This window comes from Myotis brandtii, unplaced genomic scaffold, assembly GCF_000412655.1.
Source record: "Myotis brandtii unplaced genomic scaffold, ASM41265v1 scaffold794, whole genome shotgun sequence".
Lineage (NCBI taxonomy): Eukaryota > Metazoa > Chordata > Mammalia > Chiroptera > Vespertilionidae > Myotis > Myotis brandtii.
Window position 1 is genome coordinate 1227831 of NW_005371198.1, and position 25481 is coordinate 1253311.

The following is a 25481-nucleotide window of genomic DNA, read 5'->3' on the forward strand; positions in this document are numbered from 1 at the left end:
CACACACACACACACACACACTAGAGGCCCCGATGCATGGAATTCGTGCAAGCGGCTGGGGCTCAACCCTCGTGGGCCCAGCTGCCTCGCGGCCCCATGACCCTGCTGTCCCGCCCATTGGTCGTTCGGGAAGGTCATTCCAGAAGGTCGTTCCGGAAGATTGTTCCGGAAGATTGTTCTGCTGGCCAGTCTAATTAGTATATTAGCTCTTTATTATATAGGAGATAAATAGATAGATAGATGAATAAAACTTTGCTGCAATGTTATAGAAAACATGACATGTTATAGAAAAGACACGAGCTGCCCCAAATACAGCAAAGTTTTGGTCACAAAAGTTAAGAATGTAGCCATATTACAAACATTTGCTAATAACCCTGTAACTAAGGAAATTCTAGAACTAAATTTCCAGAAACCATTACATAAACAAAAAATATATATTAATTCTGAGCATAGTATATTCATAGTAAAGGATAGCCATTTAAATTACCTTTAAAAATGAGGTACATAAACTGGATAACTAAATATTTTCTTGTGTTGTGAGCTTACTCTTCCAGCTGCTAACAATCTCATTCCATTTAAATTATTTTTCACAACTTACTAGCAGAGTGCTCAGCCTATAATAGGTGCCTAATGAATAAATGATATTTAACCAGAAATTAGAAAGAATAAAAAACAACTTCTTTGTCCAACAGGGTCAGGGTCAGTTTCTCTACTGTCCTCACAGTACATGCAACAGTACATTCTGTAGGTGATGATTAGTATTTATTAGTGAACCAAGACCTTAAAGTAATACTTTGAGTATCAGAAGAGAGATGAGTATTGAATGGGGAAAACACAACAACAAACAAGAGTTTCCTAGGATCGGTGATTCTCATGATTAGCCCACTTATCACTTGGAGAAAGAAACGTGAAAACTGTTAAATGTTTTAAAAGTTTCCATTTAACATCAAAAATAAAACTGTCTACCAAGCAAATTTTGTGAGTTGAGACTTTGGGCTATGTACTAACCTACATTCTGATTAGTGGCTTTAATTCTTTATTGCCTTACCTTTGCTTAGTCAACATATATCAAATACCTACTATGTGCTGACCATGACCCTTACTACAGAGAATTTATGGTCCAATGGGAAAAAGAGACACGCAACCACTCATTTTGACACTCTATCCTGAATACTCCAAAAGAGTATATATAAGAAATATAATATCAGTCCACTATATAATGATTAGGGATAAAAACAAGAAAGAAAAAAAAATAGCCTGCATGTTGGGCAGGGTCCATTTATTTCCTATTTTCAAGGTATAAGCAACAATCTATGTATATAAGACACATTATTACAAAATAGTATTGGGAAATACTTTTGACAGTTGTTTTCAAACATAGCTGAACTAGAGTACTGTTAGCATTCCAGAGCCTATCTGTATTCATAATGTCAAATACACCCTGACCCTTTGCTGGAAATACTCTGAAACAGTTCCATTTAGGAAGGCTTTAGAGTCCTGCATTATTTATAGGAATGTGCTTAGTGAATTCATGTTGATTCTGTGCATCTGTCAAGATAACATATAAATAAATACACAGATTTTCAACGTGGCAGGAAGTGTGGCTTAATTGGAAAGGATGTAGATTTGCAGTCAGGCGGATTGTGTTAAAACTTGGATTTTCTAGTTAGACATGTTACTTAACCTCCTGGCAGGCTGTTTGTTTGTTTTTCTCTCTAAAACAAATATATATTTTTATATATTATATTACATTATAATATTACATATATAATGTATATTTCATGTTGCCTAGCATACAAGGCACTCTAAACATTAAATCCTTTTCCCATTTGCCTTCCCTCTCCCTCACCCTTTAATGAAAATCACTGAATTTCTTGGGATAGGAGAAATACAGTAGTCCCAACCTCTGTAATAGGTAATCTTTTTCTGAGACCCAGCTGTCAGCTGAAATCATGATGTCTTTTGTGTGTAAATAAAATGAGCTCCAACTCTCTGATTCATGTTTTTTGGGGATCCCAGAGGCAGTGCCCAGATTGCTGGGCAGGCTTCACCTCTGCCCTTGGGAAATATCGAGAGGGTCTAGGACTTTAAATACCTCTGTCAGCTCTGTCTGGAGGCTCCTGTACACAATGAATTCTTGACTCCCTTGGCATCATATGCTGTAACACTTATTCCCTTCTGCCAGGATGAGCCAGAGGAATAGCTCAGCCCTCCCCCTTGGTTTCCCCAAACACCACACACAGGTCTGTGTCTCGCAGATGTGAGTGCATATCTGGGTACTCCAGCAGAGAGAGTTCACAGAAGAGCTGTGCAAACCCATGTCAACTTGAATTGTAGGCATCACAATTTCTTACTAGCTACTTTTCCTGACATATTACACCTCACAACTCTCTGCCTGACCCCCTCTCTTCCTGAAGTCTCCTCCAGCTCTGCCTCTGGGGTCTCCTCTCCTGGGCTTCCCCATCCACTCCTCTGCTCTCCCCTTTATTGCACAGGCCCCGAACTCATCCTCAGCTTCTAGCTACGTTCTACTTCTCCACAGATGCAGCAGGCTTGAGAAAAGAGTGTCATCTCTCCCAGGATCATATTTGCCCTTCTTCAAAGTGACTTCCATCAGCCACCTGCCTTGGAGTCACAGCTTTAACTATTCCCAAGAACTGGCAGAGCCTTATTAGTTCTTTTGTTGTTTTTTGAGAGGGTGGTGGCATTTGTGGTTTTTTTTTTTAATCCTTCTCTCATCCCACCAACTTTGTGGAAGGGGACATGGAAAATATTTATTTTCTTTCTCATATAAATTGCATCACTCTCTTGAGGGGTCAGGAATAGCTTAATCATTTTTGGTTTTAATAACTTTTTCCCTCTGAGATTCAATTCCTTAAACCCAATTTTCCTCATATCAACTGCTCTTTTTGGGGGGAGGGAAATCACTGAATGCTGATTAGGCTTTGTTTTCTCATTGGCAAAATGGAAAGATGGGAGTAGGTATCTCCGAGGCTCCTTATTTGTTTGAAAGTATGTAAGTCTTTGACTATAATTACTTAGATTTATTTTTAGTTTAGCAGTTATGTTTCCAGTTAATAAAATAGGTCTACATCATCTATTTTTTTTATTTTGAAGTGAAATGGTGAATCAAAACTCTAATAACATTTTTATTCTCTTTTCCCTAATTAGTTGATTCTCTAAGGAAGGGTCTCTTTTAGAATCACACATTCTTAGTTTGCAGCTTAAATGTATCACTTATAGGTGTTTATTTGAGATACATTATCTAATCTTTCTGACCTTCACTTTTTAAGAATGTAAAAGAGAATGGTAATGACAACTATCTCATCAAGTTACTGTGCGGAATCAGTGAGATGATTTATGTGAAAATAATTTGTAAATTATAAGTCATCATCAAATGTTAATTCATTTGAAAGGACAAAACAACTAGAAACTGAGAAAGAAGAGGAGAGATATGTTCTGAAGCATGATTGGCATCTCTTAGTAATAGAAGAAAAGGATTCAAATTGCCACAAACTGATGATTGGTAATGCACCTTCCTCCTGTCTCAATCATTGGCAATGCATTTCCTCATGGGCTGGCGTTGGTTTGTTCAATTGACATGTACTTCACTGCGCACAACTGCCCACTTAAGAAAATGTATTGGTATCGAGAAATCTGGAGAAAGATCACAGATACATTGATTTATTTTCACTCTGTAAAGCCAGCCCTATCAAGAAGTAAAGATCCAGCCACTATAGAGTTGCCACATTGTTTCCTATGTCATGCATATCTTTATTTGGTCCTTCAACCACTAAATTTCACTAAATTTTAAACTGAAAAACACCAAGTGTCAAAGACAGCTGCTGGAGAAGGAAGTAGAGTTAGAAAGTCTTGCCTCAGTGCAAGACGACATTGCCCAGGCCCTAGAGTGGTTCCTGTTGCTGACGTCCTGTCCCACTGCTCAAAGTGATGACGGTGACTTTCCCTTTCTCTCCATAAGTCCTTAAGTGGCTTTGACCCTTGCTTGAGTACCATTCACTATTGCGCACTTCCAACAGCCTTGCCTATTGAAGCTCCCACCGGTTGTCTCAAGTTATCACTATTCTTGTGCCAAACCCTTTTGCCTTCACTCTAGTCTGTTCTGAAACTATTTGCTCTTTTTCTTGACTAATAGCCTCCAGGACTCTGGAATTCACACTTCACACATAATCAGAAACTTGGTTACTCCTGCTTTCTTTTTCTGATACATACATCTGAACTTTCTCTTCAGTGATTTCTCTTTCACTTATACTGGCGTTTTACTCTCTCCAATTAAAACAAACAATAAACAAAATTATAGTATACTGTTTCCATTGGCGTTTCTTCATCACCCAGGATAAGCTTTTTCTTTCTTCAACTTGTCTCTTCCCTTCTTCAGAATCTCCATTCTGGAATCTTCCCTGAGTCAATTTGCATCTTCTAAAAAGCCAACTATGAGACACAATTAAAGGTGCCAAAGATTTGTTGGGAGATGGTTGTGATGAACAAAAGGGGAGAGGAAGCAGAAGTAAGTAGGAGCCTGTCACCTCCAAAGGGTGAAAAGGAAGGCAGATTGTATAGAAAAACCCTTAGTTTGGCATGGCATTTGAGAAAACCTCAACCATACCAAAGGAGCACCCCCGGAATAAAGAAGGTGCATTAGGGGAGTTCCAGGTCTGGGTAGACTGGCCCAGCTCTACACCACACAGTGCCGGCATGGTTCTCTCCAAGAGAGCCTGAACACCACAGCATATTGGCCTCACAGGAACCAGTCACTCTAGTGAAGTCACTTTCTCAACGCTTATAATTGACTATTACCCTTTCTCTATATTTGCAACTTTTGTTGAGCTACTTCTTATGGATTGGCAAAACTTATGATTCTCCAGAAGTATGCCCCACCACAAACTCTCAATACATAATCTATAAAATATTGCAGCCAGCTATATCCACATCACTTGGCCTATATGGTTACAGTCAATTTGCAGGTTTATTCTCTCACCAGCAGGGTACAGAGCTGCCTGAATAGCTGCAGGAATTGCCATCCAGTATTAGTTTGTAAACATGCAAAAGGTATGTTACAATTCTGAGACCTTAAAACCTACACTTAGTGCTAATTTTTTGCATGCTTAGTATGTGTGTCAGACACTGCTCTGTTTTTAAAAAATCTGTATCATTACTCTTTGAGGTAGATTCTATTAGTATTGACATTTAATAGAAAGTGATATTGAGGCTAAGAGAGGTTAAATAAATCCTTCAAGACCACAGGGCTAGGAAGTGGTTCAACCAGGATACAAGCCCATTGATCCTCATAGCCTACATAACTCATATATTTTGCTATACCATTAATATTCAAAACACTTCTCTATAAAACGGTTAACCGTAAAATGTTGACCTAATGTCTACTTTAGAGCATATGCATTATGCAGCAATATTTTTTTTCTGTCTTTCAGGTCCCTGCATTCCTAATCCATGCCATAATGGAGGAACCTGTGAAATAAGTGAAGCGTATCGCGGGGACACTTTCATAGGCTATGTTTGCAAATGTCCCCGAGGATTTAATGGGATTCATTGTCAGCACAGTAAGTTATCCATGGTCATTGTGCTTTTATTGTTATTGATTGCAAAGTATACAAGTCATTATCATTTTTGTTTGGAGTGGAATAATAGAATCTCTGAGCAGCAAAGAGCCCTGGCAGTTGGCTAACGCTGCTTCTTGCACACTGAATACACCACCTCCCCAGGCAAGGACTCCTAGACTGTGTTCTGTCCTCTCTGTGGCATGGGGACTGTCAGTCTTTTGTTGCCCTTTTCATTATTGTTCAGCCACACTTGCAAAATGTAGCTCTTTATATTAAACGGATACCTGTCTCTTTCTTTTAGACTTATCATGAAGCTACATTCTTCAAGATTTCCAGATATAATTTTGTAGACTAGCTTCAGAGATGATACCCAGAAAATAAAACACCCTCCCTCCCCCTGCTCTATCTATAAGCCAGTTTCCTCCTTCTTAACATGTTGGCATTTTTGCATGAAAATCTTTGAAAGTTCAACAAGTGTGGTATTTGCACTTTTCTCCTTTATCCCCATTCTTATTTATCCTGGGAAGTTAAACAAAATATATCCACTTGTGATGATTTCTTCTCAGAAGTAAAGCTCAACATAAATGCCAAATGAGCCAGGTGGGCCCTTAACTGCTTCAGGGGTTCAGCAAGCAGGGAGGCCACACTGGCCTGTCAGGGAGGCTCTCACAGAGGCTGTGGCCTGTGAGCCGAGTCGTGATGGGGGATAGGATGTTGGTCAGAGGGAGGAGAACAGGGGGATGCATGACACATGGTGGGACTCGTGGAGACAGGAGCCTGAATAGTGGTCATTAAGACCTTGGTGTTAGGAATGCCTAAGCCCAAGATGGGTGTGTCAGTCAGAGCCAGATTTCCAACCACCAGTAAAAAATATAGTGTGTCTCCTGGCTCTGAGACTTTGGGGGCATTTTATACTTTTCTGGGGACTTGCCATCCCTGGGAGATTGTGGAATTGCTGTGAAGCCTGTGAGAGGACAAGGGGCATTTGTGCTCCTTACAACCGGCATTTGTAATTGTCTCTGAGCTCAGGTCACCGAAGAGGAACTGAGAGCTACTGTGTTTCTCAGCCTGGGTCCCGACTTGCTGAGGCTGATTCTCCCCTGTGGTGGCATCATTGCTCAGCCTCCACACATGAATCCCTCAACACTTCCCCAGAGAGACAGAGCTGGGAGCCCAGAATCCTGGTCGCCCTTCATTTAGTTGATATTTACTCAATCCCGTGAAGACAATATCCCTAACTCACTTATTAACAAAACTACAAGGTGTGTCAGAGCAGTGCCCAGAAAGAGACAGTCAGGCTACCCAACTTGAGCTCCTTAATTCAGAGCTGCCTGCATAGGGCACACACACTTACAGAAGATCCCTCCCTTGGAATTAGAACTGTGCTCAGAGGCAGGAATTGCACCCAAAGGTCATACCCGCCCAACTTCCTCTTTTCTGTGTTGCAGGGCCTCAGGAGAGAGAGAGGATAAAAGTACAGAGGCAGATTCTTACTGTTAGGAATCCTTAAAATGGCAGTGTCTGGAAGGCACGTGTAGGTCCTAATGTCACGTAAATATTTCATATTTATGAGCCACTTCACCCTAAACTACTGCTGATGTCAATGAGAAGTTGGGGCTAGCCCTTAAACCAGAGGTTGGGAAACTCCAAATCTAAGTTCCAATTAATATCTGTACAACAACACAAAACTCTTCTCACACCTCTGGGCTTTGTTTTCTTCATATTGTGAAGAAATGTTTTAGTTTCAGTTAGCTCTAATAGCCTAGAAGCCCCGTTGGAGACATCCAGTCATCATGGGTGACATACACAGGTGGGGCGGGGTCCACCTGCCTCTGACTCCCACACATTGGCTGGACGTGAGCCCTTTCAAAAGAACCATCATGTTTGGAGAAATAGAACAAATCATTGTTGTCCCCATTCTATATAGCAGCGGTTCTCAACCTGTGGGTCGCGACCCTTTGGGGGTCAAATGACCCTTTCACAGGGGTCGCCTAAGACCATCGGAAAACACATCCTGCATATCAGATATTTACATTATAATTCATAACAGTAGCAAAATTACAGTTATGAAGTAGCAATGAAAATAATTTTATGGTTGGGGGTCACCACAGCATGAGGAACTGTATTAAAGGGTCGAGGCATTAGGAAGGTTGAGAACCACTGCTCTACAGTAGAATATCCACATCTTTCTCTCATAGATTACACCATCCTCAAATAAACTCATTAATCCACATAAAATGTTGAATTTCAAGGCTTATTGTGAAGCACAAAGAAACCCCCGACAGCAGCTGATCTCCCACCAACTGTAAACTCATGTTAGGAATTTCAATGGAAAGCCCTAGGCTTTACTATTCAATTCAGAACTGGGATTTTGTGGTGTAAACAAGTTGATCCCTATTCTCTGAAGTGCATCACTATTAGAAGCAACAGAGAATGGAGGGAAAGAACTGGTTTTGGAATCAGAGACCTGGATTTGACACCTGACCTTTACAGTTATTGGATAAGTGACCTCAAGCCAATCACTTGGCCTTTCTGCAATTGAAGACATAGAAGTTGAGGAATTGAACTAGAAATAGATTATCTTTGTTTCACACCAGCTAGGAGAGTATTATGACTAAATGGGTAGCTTGCTTACTGTATAAAGGTTATCAAGCCTTCCTCTTTATAGATTAAATTGAAAGAATTTAAAAGTCCTGGGAGCCCCGAGAGCTTTTCCAGGTAGGAGAAAACCAAAGCAGCTCTTTTAATGCTTTGCAAGAACTGGTAGGCATTTGGGTTTTTTTCCCCCAGTGGTAATAGTTTTATGGCCCAGATATGTTCTAAAACCTTGATACTCAATGTGTGGTTATGCATTAGCAATGCCTGGAAACTTGTTAGAAATGCATATTGTCAGGTGCCACCTTAAACCAACTAGAATGATCCCCAGTCGACACCCAAGCATATTGAAGTTTGAGAAATACTGCCCAAGGCTCTCAGTAGCTAAAAGTAATCATCTCATAAATTAAGGTAGCAACTTTGCATTCAGTTACAGAATAGTAATTATAGGCAAAATATTTAGTGTGGCTTTTGAAAATCAAAACTTTATTGAAAATCAATGAAAATGAGAGATATACCACTAGAATATGACATTCCTTTTGAGAAAAGAATTTTAAAAATTCTTCAGACATTTACATATGGGGAAACTATTTAATTTAGTTCTATATGACAGAATGTGAATTAAATATCTTTGGTAATATAGCTAAGTAGTTAAAAAAATTTGTGTTTCATGATACAGACACGACAAATACATAGCCAATACGTATACTTTAATGATTAATTTGTCAATATGTTGCAAATTAGGAAAAAAGGCTTTAGTACCAGCATTAATATTACCTATATATTCTTTTAAAAAATAGTAAATATTAGTTTTTAGAATGGTTTTTGGTTTATGGAAATATTGAACAGAGCATTATTATATATCTCTCCTCCTACATAGTTTCCCCTATTATTAACATCTTATATTGATATGCTATATTTTTTATAATTGATAAAATAATGTTAATACATTATTACTCAATATTTTGGTTTATATTTTGGTTCACTGTTTATATTATAGAGTTATTTAGTTTTTAAAAAATACATAATATCATGTATCCACCCTAGCTTCATACAGAATAGTTTCACTGACCTTAATGCTCCACCTATTCATCCCTTCTCCCACCCCACCGCCCTGGGCAACCACTGATTTTTTTTTTACTATTTCTATAGTTTTCCTTTTCTAGAATGTCACATAGTTGGAATACTATTATATGTAGTTGGAATCATATAGTGTGTAGACTTTTCAGACTAACTTTTTCACTTAGCAGTGGCATTTAAGGTTCTTCCGTGTCTTTTTATGACCTGATAGCTTTAAAAAAAACTGCTGCATAATATTTCATTTTATGGGTGCACCACAGTTTGTTTATTTATTCACCTATTTGAAGAACATTGTGTTGCTTTCATTTGGGGAATTTATGAATAAAGTTGCTGCAAACATTCAGGTGCAGAATTTTTTTAGACCTATTTTTCACTCATCTGAATAAATATCTGGGAGTGTTATTGCTGGATCAATTGGTAAGAGTACATCTATTTTTACACATTGTTTGCAGGTAGTTTTTATCGCGCGCTAACAGGTGGCGCGGGCCATTTTTGCTAATTTTTTACGCAAATGGCAACGTTCAGTAAAATTACGATAACTTTAGTTTTACATATTTTTTTTCAATGAAACTTTTTGTGATTTACTATAAAATGTATACTGAATTATTTTTCTTAAATTTTAAACAGACAAATCCTGGAAAACTCACTGGAAATTGAAATAAAAGTAATAAAATATGTAAAAATTCCGAAACGTATAAATACGTTTCCCGCATACAATGTGTTTATAAGAAACTTTAAACTGCCTTCCATAGTGTCTGTGTCATTTTGCATACTTATCAGAGTTAAATGAGAGTTCCTGTTGTCCTGTATTCTCAATAGCCTGTTTTTGTCAGTGTTTTGGATTTTAGCCATTACATATACATTTTTTGTGGTAATGAGAATAGCATGAGGTTATAACTTTATTAAACTAATAATAAGTAATAATTGTTTTATATAGAATTACCAAATTATACATGTTCTTAAAATGCCATACAATAATATGAAACATGTAGTATGTATACGTATATAGATGTGTGTGTATGTGGATGGGTGTAATTATAAAATGTAAATTACAGAATGAATTAAACACCAAAATTGTCTAGAGTTTAGACTTTTGAAAGGCATTCCTAAGCAATCAGTTTTCTGTTGGGAGCCAAATATAATATGGCTAAGAGTAATCGTATTATATTTGTTGCCAGTAACAAATCTAATGCCTTAGGGAGGGACCATTTCTTTATTCCCAGAACTCTTTGCCCGTCTTACCAAGGAAGGCATTCTGAGCATTCTTCCCTACCTACACAGCTCGGCAGCCTTGGATTCCTTTTAAGAGCACATTTTCTTGGTTCCTATACTTTGAGGAAGAGGAGTTGTTCCAGGTGCCCACCAAGCCCAGAAAGAAAAAGGAACTGCTACAGAAGTGGCCCATTTTATCAGATTAGCTCAAGATAATATGCTCTCTAGTCCCCTTTCCCACTGAGAAAGTTGGCCAGAAGAACATCTAACCTAAAATTTTCCTCTTTGTATATTATAATAACTATTGTAAAACCATTTGGTCTTAATGGTATACTATTGATTAATTGATTTATACATTTAACAAATACTTACTGAGTCATTTTATTCTTGTACCTTACCTATTTCACTTTTCTCAGAGTTAGCCAATGAGATTTGCTGTTTTAAAGAGCACTGCTAGTTGGGTTAATTACATATTTGGCAATTGCATGTTTTATTTGTTAGGTGGTGCTTGTTAAACATACAGAATCTGGTCCCACCTCAGCCTTATTGAATCAATATCTTTGGTCAGTATCCTGGATATAGTTAATGTAGGGAGCAGCTGGCCTGGCACAAGTTAAAAGCATCTATATGATCCTTACATGCACCAAGCTGAGGACAACTGGCTTAAAGAATGACCTTTCATTTCCAAATTATACTGGAGGAAGCATGCTGTAAGGGCAATAATTCTGGATTAGACCTGGGTTTTGATGCTGTTCTATTTTGATCAAGTGATGGAAAGTCAGTTAACACTTAATGGTTCTGAGCTTCAGTTTTCTCATAAAAAATTCAATTTAATTCAATTCAACAAACCCTGAGAACCTCACATTGTGTTATGTTCTGGAAATAACATGCTTATGAAAATTGGATTTAATAATCCTTTGCCCTGCTTCCCTATGCCTAATGGACTAATATTTCTTAATTTATTGGTGCTTCTTATTGGTCCTTAATATTTCCCTTACTTTGAAATAATTTTAATTGTAGTTTTTTAGAAAAAAATAGTAGGAAGCTCCATTTGTAGCTTTATTCTTTTCTGTAAGAATTCCTATCTTAACATGCTTCATTCTAATAGGTAATTATTTATTATTTTTTTAAATTACTCTTTCTAATTTTGGCTTGATGGCCTCTTTATTTTCGCTTTTTCACTAGAGGATGAATTTGCCCTAATAAAGTATAAATTTCAAAACTGCCCTAATAAAGTATTAACTTCAAAACTGCATGGAATTACTTGGAGTTACAAGTGACACTTGTAAACTATATAACTTACATGGGTTAAATATAAAGACCTCTAAGAAAACTTTCAAAATAGACTCATCTCCAACCCCCAAAGATTTTTCTGACTGTGGACTGAGATTTCAAATTGTCCTGTTCACTGTTGTTTTTGCAGGTAAATGTTAGCCCCCTGCCTCTATAAGGCAGATGTTCTTAAACTTGGTGTACATATAAACCATCTGGCAGTGCAGATAAATATTCAGATTTCTCTTGCTCATTCATAGATATTCCAATTTAATAAATTAAATTTGGACCCAGTTCTGACTACTAACAAGTACCCTAGTGAACCTGACACCAATGATTCTAGAACACTGGTTCTCAGCCTTGGCTGCACATTAGAGTCACCTGGGGACCAATGAAAAATACTGATGCCTAGCTCCCACCCCAGAGATTCTTATTCAATAGTTCTGGTGTATGGTCTAGGCATTAGGAGCTTTAAAACTTCCCCAGATGATTCTAATGTGCAGCCAAGGGTGGGAGTCAGTGTTCTAGAACCATGCTGTGAGGAATTACTATGCCTTAAAGGGAGATAAGCAGAGAAATGCTCAAAGAGAAACCAAGCTTAGGCTACACACATGGAATCCCAGACTAAATGTACAATCATGCAAACTTATTGAATTTTATTTTCATTCAGTCTTTGCTTCCTATAATGCAAATTATCTTACAGCAAGAACCCTTAAATGGTTGAAAGAATCAGGCCAGAGGAACATATTAACTTACTGTCCTTAAAATATATTAGCCCTTAGAATTCGAAGGCATTTTTATTTGGCTGTTTTCATCCTTTGCGGGAGTCTCACAAAGAGCACCCTCCTGGCAGATGTATGGAATGGATGTTTACATAGAGACACTATTCAAATGCAGATGTTGTGATATTTGCAACGAAATTCTCAGATAGTCACAAACTCAAAATATTTTAAAATTGCTATTTATATAACAGCTGGACAATCTTTTCCCCCTGTTACTTATTGAAAGAAATCTGATTGTCAGTAAAACATAAACTCTGAACAGAAATATGTTATACAAATTTTGCCAGAAAGTTATACTCATGAAGGTGGTGTATTTATACTAACAGAACTGCTATATTTATACTAATAGAACTGATTCACCTAGGATTTTGTAAAGGATCTCTCCAATAATAGAGATGGTACCACAAATACAGATCTGTAAAAAATGGTTGCGTGTAATCCAAATTTCCTAGGTCTCCCAGCTTGTGGTGAAGTTAAAATTGATTTCCAAATTCCTGTTGCTGTTAGCTGCCATTTTCCATACCATTTGCCCATGTAGAACCTCATTTTCCCCTGAAGTCCTCCAAGTCCTGTCAGGAAATAAATTATTTTTTTCACACATGAAACACATATTTTGTGAGAGCTTACTTATTATTACTAGGTTGCCACAAGTGCTTAGGAATGAATACAAACTCCCTGGCTCTGCTATTGATCCCACCTTGAAAAAATACAGCTCAGGGGCAGGCTACTCTGTCTTCTGCTGGTGGCCACCAAACAACTGAGATGCACATGATCTGAGAGATATCAGGGCAATCTGAGCCAGTTTAATGAGAGTGGGTTGTATGTTTCTTGGGATTGAAAGTTGTGTGGCTTTTCCTAGAGCAGTGTGTGTTTATTGGGATTGAAAGTTGTGTGGCTTTTCCTAGAGCAGTGATGGTGAACCTTTTGAGCTCGGCATGTCAGCATTTTGAAAAACCCTAACTTAACTCTGGTGCCGTGTCCCATATAGAAATTTTTTGATATTTGCAACCATAGTAAAACAAAGACTTATATTTTTGATATTTATTTTATATATTTAAATGCCATTTAACAAAGAAAAATCAGCCAAAAAAATGAGTTCGCGTGTCACCTCTGACACACGTGTCATAGGTTCGCCATCACTGTCCTAGAGACTCACACATCCTTTTACTGCTCAGCCTTTCTGCTTCCTGCCCTAACTGCCCTTTCACTCAGGGCTCAAACGGACACCTCAGGCAGGTTGGGGGACAGGTGCCATGTCTCTACCATGGAGAGTTTCTGCAGACTCATTTCACCACATCTACACACTAATAAAAGAGAAACATGGTAATTGGCATACGAATGCATCTCTATACGTCTCTGAGGTATAGTCATCCAACAGGCATATGCTTACACCTGACTCTGTGCTAAGCACTCTTCTGGACATTGGGATATAACACTAAACCAAAGTAACCAAGTCCTTGGTATCATAGGACTTCCATTCCAAGAGGGAAAAGGGATAATAAAAACTATGACAAGCATATTTACTATACAGCCCAGCAATTGCACTCTTGGGCATTTATCCCAGAGAAGTGAAAACTCAAGTTCACACAAAAATCTGTATATGGATGTTCATGGCAGTTTTATTGGTAATACCCAAAAACTGGAATGGACCCTGGTGTCCTTCAACAGGTGAATAAACAGTGGGGTGTGTGTGTGTGTGTGTGTGTGTGTGTGTGTGTGTGTGTGTGTGTTTAGTGGAATACTCACTGCTCAGCAATGAAAAGGAAGGAACTGTCTCCAGGAAAATTAAGCTGAGTAAAAAAGGCTAATCCTAAGAGGATATTTACTAGATAACTCCAATTATAAAACATAGTTGAAATGACAAAATTTTAGAAATGGAGGACAGATTAGTGGGTTCCAAGTGTTGGAGAGTAAGGAGACAGAGGTGAGTGTGTTTATAAAGGACAACATGAGGTATCCTAGTTGGAACTATTCAGTTCCTACACAAACCTACAGATGTGATAAAATTATATAGCATTACAGTCACACAAATAAGCATAAGTAAAACTAGAGAAATATGAATAAGATTGATCTGTTAATATCAATATTTTAGTTATGCTTTATATCAGAATTTTGCAAAATGGTAACTAATTAGAGGAACTGGGTAAAGTGTATATGGCATGCTTCTGTGTTATTTTTTTACAAGTGTACATGAATCTAAAATTATCTCAATAGAAAGTTGAATTTAAAAATATAACTTAGTATTGCATAATATCAAGTACTAATATATATTACTAGAGGCCCGGTGCACGAAATTCGTGTGCGGGTACAGTCCCTAGGCCTGGCCTGCGATCAGGGCCATCTTCCCAGGCTGCCTGCTGCTGGCCCCGCCCCCCGCCGCCACCCACCCCGGGTTCCTCATTCACCATCAGGCAATTGGAACCTGATGGCTGGGAGAAGAGACCGAGGGGTCAGCTGGCCCCGCCCCCGCCATGGGTTGCCCTCTGTGTGTGGAGCAACTGGTGGGGCGGGGGCCTTGGCCTGGTGCCACTCGCGTCCCCCCGCCACCACTGGCCCCGCCCCCGCCGCCACCCACCCCCGGTTTCTCATTCACCATCAGGCGATTGGAGCCTGACGGCTGGGAGAAGAGACCAAGGGGTCAGCCGGCCCCGCCCCCCCCCATGGGTCGCCCTCCGTGTGTGGAGCAACTGGTGGGGCGGAGGCCTTGGCCTGGTGCCACTCGCGTCCTCCTGCCACTCACTCCCAGTTCCCCATTCACCATCGGGCGATCAGAGACTGCCTGCTGGGGAAAGGGACTGAGAGGTGGTCAGTGCGCCTCATAGTGACTGGTGGAGTGGTCGTTCTGGTCGTTCTGCCATTAGGGTCAATTTGCATATTACCCTTTTATTATATAGGATAAGGATAGGGACTATGGAGCAGAGTTATTTGAGTGCCATTTTAGAGCATGGCCACCGAAGTCCTCTCCTGCCATGTGACCTTTGAGCAGAGACATGAATGAAGTGAGAGGGCCAGGCAGGTAACCAGATGAAGTAGCAAACTTAGAGTCCTAAGACGGATATGCTTGGAGAATAGAGAATGATGAAGAGAGGGGTGAAGAGGAGACCTGAGCAGTAGTCAAGGAACAGAAGATGTAGGGCTTCATAAGCAATAGAGAGGACTTCGTGTTTGATTGTAATTGTGGAAGGGCACCTTTAGAGGCCGGACAGTACATGAATTAACTGTTTGGAGGATGACTGGCCACTGGTGAAGAATAGGCTCTGTTAGGGTTAAGAATAGAACTCCTGAAACTAGCTGGGAGATATTGGTAGGCGGTCATGAGGACTTGGAAGAAGCTGAACAATGTTCAGATTGTAAAATAGTTTGAAGTGAATTATACTGGGACCATAAATATTTGGTTTTTGTTAATGAATTTCAGTAACATTATAATTTTTTTTACCTCATGTCATATTCGTGGGATATAAATATATTATTATAATTTCCAGTATGCCTTATTATTGACTTTTGTTTCCTGCTTTTAATAGTATTGTTAGAATAGCATCTTGAAATTTAAAGAAAAATAGGTAATTTACCCACATATACATATATATCAATAACTTAAATATATATGATGTTATTTAAGATACTGAATTTTCAAATTTTGATATTTTTAAATGTCCCACAAGATTGGATGCCTTTAGATATATTCTATTGCTTTATCTTTCACATTGGCTGAGTCTTAATAGTAAAATACAGAATGTTTTAAAGAAAACATTATAATAGAAGGATATGTAAATCAAACTAATATAATTACATACTAAAATACAGTAATGATAATGAAAATGAGACCATCATTTACATTTTAATTGGATATCTGGAAATTTCAATTGCATTGAGTAGATATTTACTAATAGTGGCTTTTAGAATGTAACTTGATTGACTTTGCTCTCACTATTCCTAATTGATTTTGCAATCATGCCATAACCTATAAGTTAAAGAAATTTAAGGCAATATCCTTTGGAAACAAATTATTCTTAAATATTTTGGAGTTCTTAATAATTTTATTAGATATATCTTAAACTAGAACATTTCTAAGAGAATTCTTCCCCCCGAACATTTGAAAAAGACTCTTTTAGTGGTAAATAAAGAAATTGCTTCAGTTTCTAAATAAAATGAGTATAGTTTACTTGGAAAATTAAGGCATGAAGTGGGTTTAGTTCAGAAATGTAGAAGAGACTCAAATTTTAAGTCCTTCTGTGCTATTAACAAGTCTTATGAACTTGAACTAATGATTATGCTAAGCCTTTGTGTTCTCATGTGTAAAATAGAAATAACTGGGCTCTTTGCCTGCTTTTAGATTCAGGTCGATGATGACCAGGCAACTTAATATATGTAGTGTTATGTATAATTAGAAGTTCTGTACATCATAAACTATCATTATTATTTCTATGATTGGTTTTCTAAATATTTTTTCTTTAATCATGGTAGAAAAAATTGGTACAAAAATAAATACTCATTTTATCTGAGCTAATTTTGCAGCAGAGAAGATGGTACACTAGCTGTCTTAAACAGCAAAGTTTTGTAATTAAGAATGTACACCTTCTCAATAGGTGCAGTGAGAGGGGAGAAGAGATGAGGGAAGGGGAGAGAGAAGAAGAGACTATTATTCTGTCTGCTTTTCAATAAACCTCCATAGAAGAGTCATCTATATTCAGTGTCTTCTGTATGCTCTGTGATTACTTAAACACTTATCTGGATTCTGATCACCTCTTAGCCTCCACTTCTTCCCTAAGGCACCATTATCCACTATGACATACTCGTAATGATTGTGCTTTCTTTACACTTGTCCTTAGTCTATTTTAAAGACAACAGCCAGAATAATCCTCTTCAAATACAGCAGATATTAGGTCATTCTGTGTGCAAAACCCTCCATGGTTTCCCACTTCACTTGGAGGAGAGTCCAATGTTTTATAGTGATTGAAAGAGCCTGACACTTTGTGTTCTGGCATCTCTGACATTGTCCCCCACCCTGCTCCATCCTGCTGATCCTGCTCTGGTCACACTGTTCTCCTCAGACTTGCCAAGACCGCCTCCACTTGGGGGCCTCCGCCTCTATGTTCACGTGCCTGACCTCCCTCTCCTGGGTAACCACAGGCCCACTCACTCATTCTTTTTGTTAGATCTTTGAACAAGCGAAGATTCTCCAGAGTGCCCTTCTCCAACTTCCTCAAATAAAATGTCATTCTGTAAACCCTTACTCCACCCTCTCTTTACTCTTCATTCCTCTCTCTTTTATTATTTTAATCATCTGCCGTATATTTATTTTTTGTTGTTATTCTTTCCTCAAGAAAGTAAGTTTTCTAAGAGCAAGAACTTGATTTGTTTAGGTTTTGCTCTATTTTCTATGCCTAAAAAGCTCAGAGTAGGTGCTTGATAAATATTTGTTAAATAAATAAGTGAACAACTCAACCATGGTTAACCAATTACCCCATTAATGTGTCATTTACGAAAACCTTATCTTCCATGATGTTGCGCTCTGCAAAAGACAAAAACAAATGAACAAAAAGCCTCTAGGAAAGGATATATGCCTTCAATAGCTTATGAAATTAGTGTAGATAAAATAATTGCTTCATCTAACAGGAGTCCTATGGCCAAATAAGTTTAAGAACACTACATTTTTTCTTCCTTTTGGAGACTGTCAGTGTTCATTAGCTTTTGAAGGCTCTGGGGAGCCCTGCAGTTTATAAAGAAAGCTAGATAAATAATTGTAGTTCATTTTAAAACTTGTTTCATATCATTTAACTCAATTATCTGGAAGACAGGGGAGTGGGAGTGACACCATAAGCTCAGATGGAGAGTTTAATCTTGGGGCAAAGGAGAGAGAACATATGAAAACACAGTCAGGTAGAGAAGCGAGAGGTGAGGGAATTATTGTCAAATGAATGGTCAGTATGTAGGAGGCTATGGATAATTCAGGGATTTAATCTTCAGGGATCTTTTTCTGCACAGATATATGTTTTAATGCAAATACACATAAGGAGGAATGTCCACCCCTGCCTCCTGTTTGCAAGCATTGATTCAGCACTTACAATTCTCTCCAGAAATAGTGATTATGTTTAATGTTGCACCGCCTGTGGTGGCTTCTTCGTCTGAGGAATAAAGGAGTGATGAGCAATGCTTTGCATCAAGATTATCTAGAAAGCCGCTTCCCACTTTTCCTACTAGGCTCTGTGCCATTATTTGTGGTTTCCAGTCAGCACGCTGTTTTTCTTAAAGTTGCTTTTCTATATAGACCTTCTTCCCAGCCTGGCCCATTGTCTGCTGCCTTTCCTACCTGTGTGCCTCTGTAGTGCATCACTCTAAAGTGGACTGAGGTTCTTTGTGAGCTACATTCACCCAGCCTAGGCTGTGGATCCTTCAAGAGCAATATTGTGCCCCGTCGGTGTGTCAGTGGTTAAGTGTCCACCCATGAACCAGGAGGTCAACGTTAAATTCTCGGTCAGGGAACGTGTCCAGATTGCGGGTTCAATCCCCAGAAAGGGGTGTGTAGAAGGCAGCCAATTGATGATTCTCTCTCATTATTGATGTGTCTATATATCTCTACCTTTCCCTTCCTCTCTCTGAAATCAATACTTTTTTTTTATAAAAGAGCAACATTGAAAGGCAAGAGCCAACAGCTCTTGGAGAAGACTGCAGCACAGGAGTTACCCTTGTAGGAGAATTGGGTCCTGAGACATGAAAGGTAAACACAGTGGAAGGTGATTCAGATCAGACAGCTCTGAATATGTGACCTTCTCAGAACTGTGTCAGTGTGTAGTTGCTTTACATCAAGCAAGTCAAACTCAAAGGCTAACACGGGCCAAGTAAACAAGGTTTCAGTTCCTGGGTTATCCTTTTATTATATAGGATATCTAGCAATGTGCTTGTCACATAGTGAGTGCATAATAAATATTTGTTGAATGAATTTATTATATTATCAGTATGTTTTATACATTTCATATAAATCCAAGGAAGCACATAATATCTATCAGACTTTGGCTCACAGTTTGAATTGATCAACATGGTGATGACATATTTTTATATCCATCATTATTATTGATGAACTCACCCAGACTGTTTTGAGATATTACTGAAGCCAGCCATCACAATTAAGAATATGCTTTAAAAATGTTTATTGTAACTTTTTCTCATTAAAAAAAATTTTCTTTACATTATAATACAGGGTGGGGCAAAAGTAGGCTTACAGCTGTTTATATGGAAAACAATACAATAATCTATAATAATCTGTAATAAAAAAGCATAATATGCTAATTAGACTGGCCATCCTTCTGGATGACCTTCTGGATGAAGATGGAGCTGAGAGGGAAGCCCAGGTCCCGGGTGCCAGAGGGAAGCCGGTGACGGCAGCCTGGAGAAGGAAGGCCTACTCTTGCACGGATTTTGTGCACCAGGCCTGTAGTTAATAAATAATAATAATACAAGAATAAACTCTATTTTGTGTACTCATGACTAAAAGCATACTTTTGCCCCACCCTGTATATATTCATTTAGAAATAATTGTATGTAACTTAAAAACACTTTTTAAAAAATATATTTTTATTGACTTCAGAGAGGACAGGAAAGGGAGGGAGAGATAAAAACACTAAACTAGCCCTGGCCAGTGTTCTCAGTAGTTAGAGTGTAAGAAAACCTTCTCTTTTCTGAGGTACAAAGAGGCTCCAATATTATCATGTACTCAGAACTATAAAAGCTACTTTGCTTGCCTGACATAGAAAACCTTAATGTTCAAATCCAGTATTCTATTGTAGGTTCCTATTGCTCCCAGTCTGCTATATGGTTTTGGATCATCTATTTTTATTCTCAACTATCTTAAAATGCAGGGATTTTACTGCAAGCTGTTTAAACAACTTTTTGGAATAAGCAGGATATACATTAAAAATAAATAATTATTCCAAATTCTCCCCAATTGGCTCTGCATATGTAATGAGAACAGCAAAGCACAGTGCAGCGTGCACAGCAGTAAACATAAATCCCTATGGTCAGCTCCAGAGGTCCCAGGCAGCCTTTTTCAGAGGCAGGCAATCACTCCAGATTTCCATGGAGCTATGTGTGAGTCACCATTTTTAAAAAAAATATATTTTTATTGATTTTTTACAGAGAGGAAGGGAGAGGGATAGAGAGTTAGAAACATCGATGAGAGAGAAGCATTGATCAGTTGCCTCCTACACACCCTGCACTGAAGATGTGCCCACAACCAAGGTACATACCCTTGACCGGAATCGAACCTGGGACCCTTCAGTCCACAGGCTGACGCTCTATCCACTGAGCCAAACCAGTCAGGGCTGAGTCACCATTTTGAATAAATTAAGCAATGGAGTCCATTTAGATGGCATCACTTAGGTGACAATATGGCTAGCATCTTTTAGAATCATTTTCTGTGTTTTCGTTTAGGATTAAATTCATTGTCTATCTGCAAATATACATGTGTGGATATTCTCTTTTTTTATGTGTTTGTGTGAAACTTACCATTTGCATTTTCTCTAAAAGATAACAATGTCCATGTTAATATGTTGCTACCAACATTACCCTAAATTATATACTGGGTTGATTGACTCAGGATGGCTTATTGTTATCTCTAGATACACTGGTTAATCTTTTAAGCCTATTTAGTTAAGTTCCTGGACTATCAATTACTTTTTTAATTAATAAAGTAATCTAAGGTATTTAGTGTATTATTGTGTTAATGATCTTATATATCAAAAACTAAACAAACTTGAAATTGCCTTATTTCCTTGGGGATAGTTTAACTCTTAATGAGCTTATTTTTTAATTGATATTTCAAAGTCACAGGTAAAATAACTTATTTCAGTTTATCTTTGAGTATAGTCCAGTAATGACATTTACTCAAAATGACATTTTTATCAGAGAACAGAGTCTTTTTCTTTCCCCTTCAGAGCAATTGAATTGAAGAAAAATATTTATTACCAGCTCTCTTTCTGCTGTAGTTTATGGCCTGTCTTTCTGAAATGGTTCAGAGAATATATTTAAAATGAACCTCCTGGTCATTTTTTCTTTTGCAGAGACTTTGGACATGATTCGGTTTTATCATTTGAAAGTAGATCCATTCTTTGTGGTTCAAAATTTTGCCCAACTTTTACTTTCAAAGTGTTCTCAAGTGCAAAACTCAAGAGCCTTTGTGGATTTTAAAAGCAGACGCTCTTCATCTGCCCCTCCTCCCCCACTACCCCAAATAGTTTATTTTAAAAAAACATGATTGATATTAAGTCTCAATAGAAAGGAAAAAGAGACTATAGGAGATCAGGAAGAAACAAAACACTCTCTTTCTTTTTGTGATTTGTAATGACTTTTTATTTTCAATTACATACAAACTGGTGATTTAACACCTGTGTGGGGGGGGTCTAAAGACATGAGACTGTGACTGAATCTGCCCCCTCCTGATACAGAGCAGGCAGGGAAGTGTCTGAGGAAAAGACTGTGCTTAGAGAAGATGGCAGAGAAGAAACGTGTGTGGTATTTCCTAGGGGTCAGATATGACCCAAAGTCAAGCATCTGTGTTATCTTAAGAGGGATTCTTAAGAGGGATGGAGGCCGGCATAGCTCAATGGTTGATCATCAACCTATGAACCGGAAGGTCACGGTTCAATTCCCGGTCAGGACAGCTGATCAGTGATTCTCTCTCATCATTAATGTTTCTATCTCTCTCTCCCTCTCCCTTCCTCTCTGAAATCAATTAAAATATATTTTTTAAAAAAAGAAGAAGAAAAGGGGGATGAAGACTAAGAGGAAAGCCTAGAAAAGTTCCCTGACCTGCCAGAGTGGTGGTTCACGGGAACCAGGGGTAGAGTATAGTGACCTATCAGAGACAGCAGCTGGAGGCAGGGAATTCCAGTGATGAAGTGTCTTAAAAAAAAGACAAAATTGCCCCAAGAGGGACTGAGCCCACAGTTGCACATGCACCACCTCCAGGGGTCACCAGTGCCACATTTCCTTCTGAACATCAGTGAACACTTTCATCTCATTTACTCTGATAATGAAAAGTCCAAGTACGGTTAGGAAGTAGAGGATGCACTGGAACGAGAAGGAAGCTATGACCCCAACTCCCTGCCCAGCTGTTTCCTTGGACACTTCCAGGAGGGTCCCCTGCCCTGTGTCTCTCACATTAGAGCCTTGGCTCTGGCCTTGCTCTTGCATTCACCCTCTCAAAGGGGCAAGAAGTCAGTGGGAATGAGGAGCATGCCCACACGGAGGCAGATCTATAAGTAGACCATGCTCACGGTGCTCAGAACTCGAGAATACTCTGTCCAAATGGTGTCCCACTTACTTCCAAGGCTCATTCAGGTTCCCCATCCCCGGTTGGGGCACAAATGGGAGGAACTAATTGATGTGTCTCTCTCACATCGATCTCTCTCTCTCTCTCTCTCTTTCCCCCTCCTCCCTCCCTTCCACTCTCTCTAAAAGTCAATGGGAAAAAATAACCTCAGGTGAGGATTAAAAAACACACCCCCCCAAAAAAAACCCACTTAACTATACATATATTGGATGTTCATACCACTTTTTAAATTTTATGAATAGAGATAGAGGATGAAGAGTTTTGAGATCATGGTTAGAAAGGACTAGAGAGTATTGAAATGTTTTGAAAGGAGAAATATACTTACAACATATAACCCATGTAAGCTTGAACTTGTAAGAGCAACCAAAAAATGAATGTTAACCCATTTTCTCTGCTTTTAGCTAACCCAAAGACACCACGTTTTACCTATAAATTGTCATCTACTTATGATTATTGAAACAATATGAAACCTCAATAAGAAGGATGTATGCATCTCCAGGAGAGTTACTTGTGACAATGTCTGCACCTTGGCTTTCATACTGTGATGTAAGATGAGTTTACTCATAAATGCACTGTTCATTTACATTGGATAGTAGTTGCCTTTTAACTACTTTTGTTAATGAAAGTTTTTGCCCATTAATTTGTATTGCAGAGTGGCGGGCAGTGGCTCTCTGGAGATGCCTGTGGCTAAAATGTTTCCACTTGGCTGTGCATGTACAGGCAACTGGAATATTATTAAAATATAATAAAAATGTTCATTGTTTCTTTTTATTGTTGTTTGTTCCCTTGTTATAGGCACCAGAGGGGCTGTTTTGATATGTTTTGTAATAAATGAGTTTTGGGGGAAAATGACTGTAGATATTTGGGGGAGTAGAGTATGATTATTAGATCAATACTCTATATACTGAAATTAAACTGAAGCACAAAAGCATAGAATGACATAATTGAGTTCCTTGACCTGAAGGTTGCAAAAATTAAGGTAAACACCCTGTTACAGAAATATGGAGAATTTATCACAAATACTCTTTTCCAAAGTAATAGTTTTCCTACACATTTTAGGATGAAAGGTTTCTGGACATAAAACCAAATGTTTTTATATTTATGTGTTTGTTCACTTTTAACTATCCTACTTTACCATGTGATTAGGGAATAAATAGCAAATAGATGCAAAACTTACTTTATAATAAGGTACTGTGCACTACACAACTATGAAATGTATGTGTTTTGAATATGCTGGAAGCATTTTAAAATTATGTTTTAGTGATCGATGTGTTTCTATGTTGATGTTCTGAGTGTTCTTTTATCTCTCAGGTATTCTATTTTGTAGCATAATTCTGGGCATCTCACAGAGAAAAAGATGACATATTTAGATAGGTATGAATGCAGTTGAATTTTTTTGTGTTTTGCTAGTGGGACTTGGATAAATTATTTTCCCGGTATTCACTTTAATTTCCTCCAGTGCAGATACTATTCTTCTAAATATTAGAGTAGTGTTCACTTTCAGAGTTATGATGGAAAATTGGGAAAGCCCTAAGGTTACCTATTTTTATGAATTGCTCTATAAAAGTAGAGAAATGAGAATGCAAAAATATTACTTGACTCTGTCCAATTTAATTGATAGATTTATAAACCAGTCAGATTTCAATTTATTTTTGCTTTTACTTACTAGGACATCTGGTTTTTCAAATGCATTTTAAAAAGTCTTTCCTCAATGTAATGAAGCTTGTTGTGCCTAACAATTTTGTCTAAATGCTATTGTAATACTTTAATTATATTCAGCATCCTGCTTCATTATAGCAAGACTTCTTTTGTTCAGTAATATATTCTAGCTATCATGGTCTAGAAAATTTTTGGAACATCCATTTTTATTTGTCAGCAATATATGCAATATTCCAAGTCGGTAGTATTGTCTTATTTTAATTAACATTTCTAAATATTTATGCATTTAGGTACTTATGCATTTAGCTTTGTATGCGGGGGCTATGCTATTATTTTTAATGTATAACACATCTTTATAATTACTTTTAATAGAAAAGCAAATTTGCCCACAAAAATTTAAAATTGAAAATAAACCATGTGTGTTTGTGTGGGTTGTATATATTTTTGAAGAGTCTGGGCATCTCATCACCCATAGCCCCCTTCTTTATCTTGATTCTTAATAGCTGTTTGAATGTTATTTATTGCTTCACATCTGGAATGTATATAAAACTGTTTCCAAATTATTAATATGAGTAAATCTATGTCATTTAAAGAAAAAAAACCCACAAAGGTTTATTTAGACATTCTTGTCAAATACTCTTCAGCTCTTTAGTAGAATCAGTAATGGTTAAAGAACTATTCTGAGAGCATTATTAAGAATCTGCTATTCTTTTTCCAAGGAGACTTAAAGAGAAGTTTTTGGTCATGTCTCATTGCTGGCATAAACATTTTGATAATGATGGCAGTAAGGAAGGAGAAAGCCAAACTTTGTTTAACTTTTTCTCCTTTTCTCTTTCTGTCTCTGTGACCTGTGATGAAGGTACTCTGGTCTGATGTCTCAATGAATATAGGCTGGAAAAAGGTTTTATCTAGTGGATGCTAGAATTTTTAAAAAGAATAACTTCTCCAGAAGCTTTCCTAACAATCTCTAGGACT

General features: G+C 38.0%; 1 protein-coding gene across 1 annotated transcript in view; it reads left to right on the forward strand.

Annotated features, from left to right (window-relative positions):
• Nucleotides 1-25481, forward strand: part of EDIL3 (EGF-like repeats and discoidin I-like domains 3) — a 404766-nt gene that overhangs the window by 186142 nt on the left and 193143 nt on the right. Inside the window, exon 4 of the mRNA XM_014531211.1 lies at nucleotides 5451-5579. Coding sequence (XP_014386697.1) covers nucleotides 5451-5579 — 129 coding nt within the window. The remainder of the gene's footprint in view (nucleotides 1-5450; nucleotides 5580-25481) is intronic.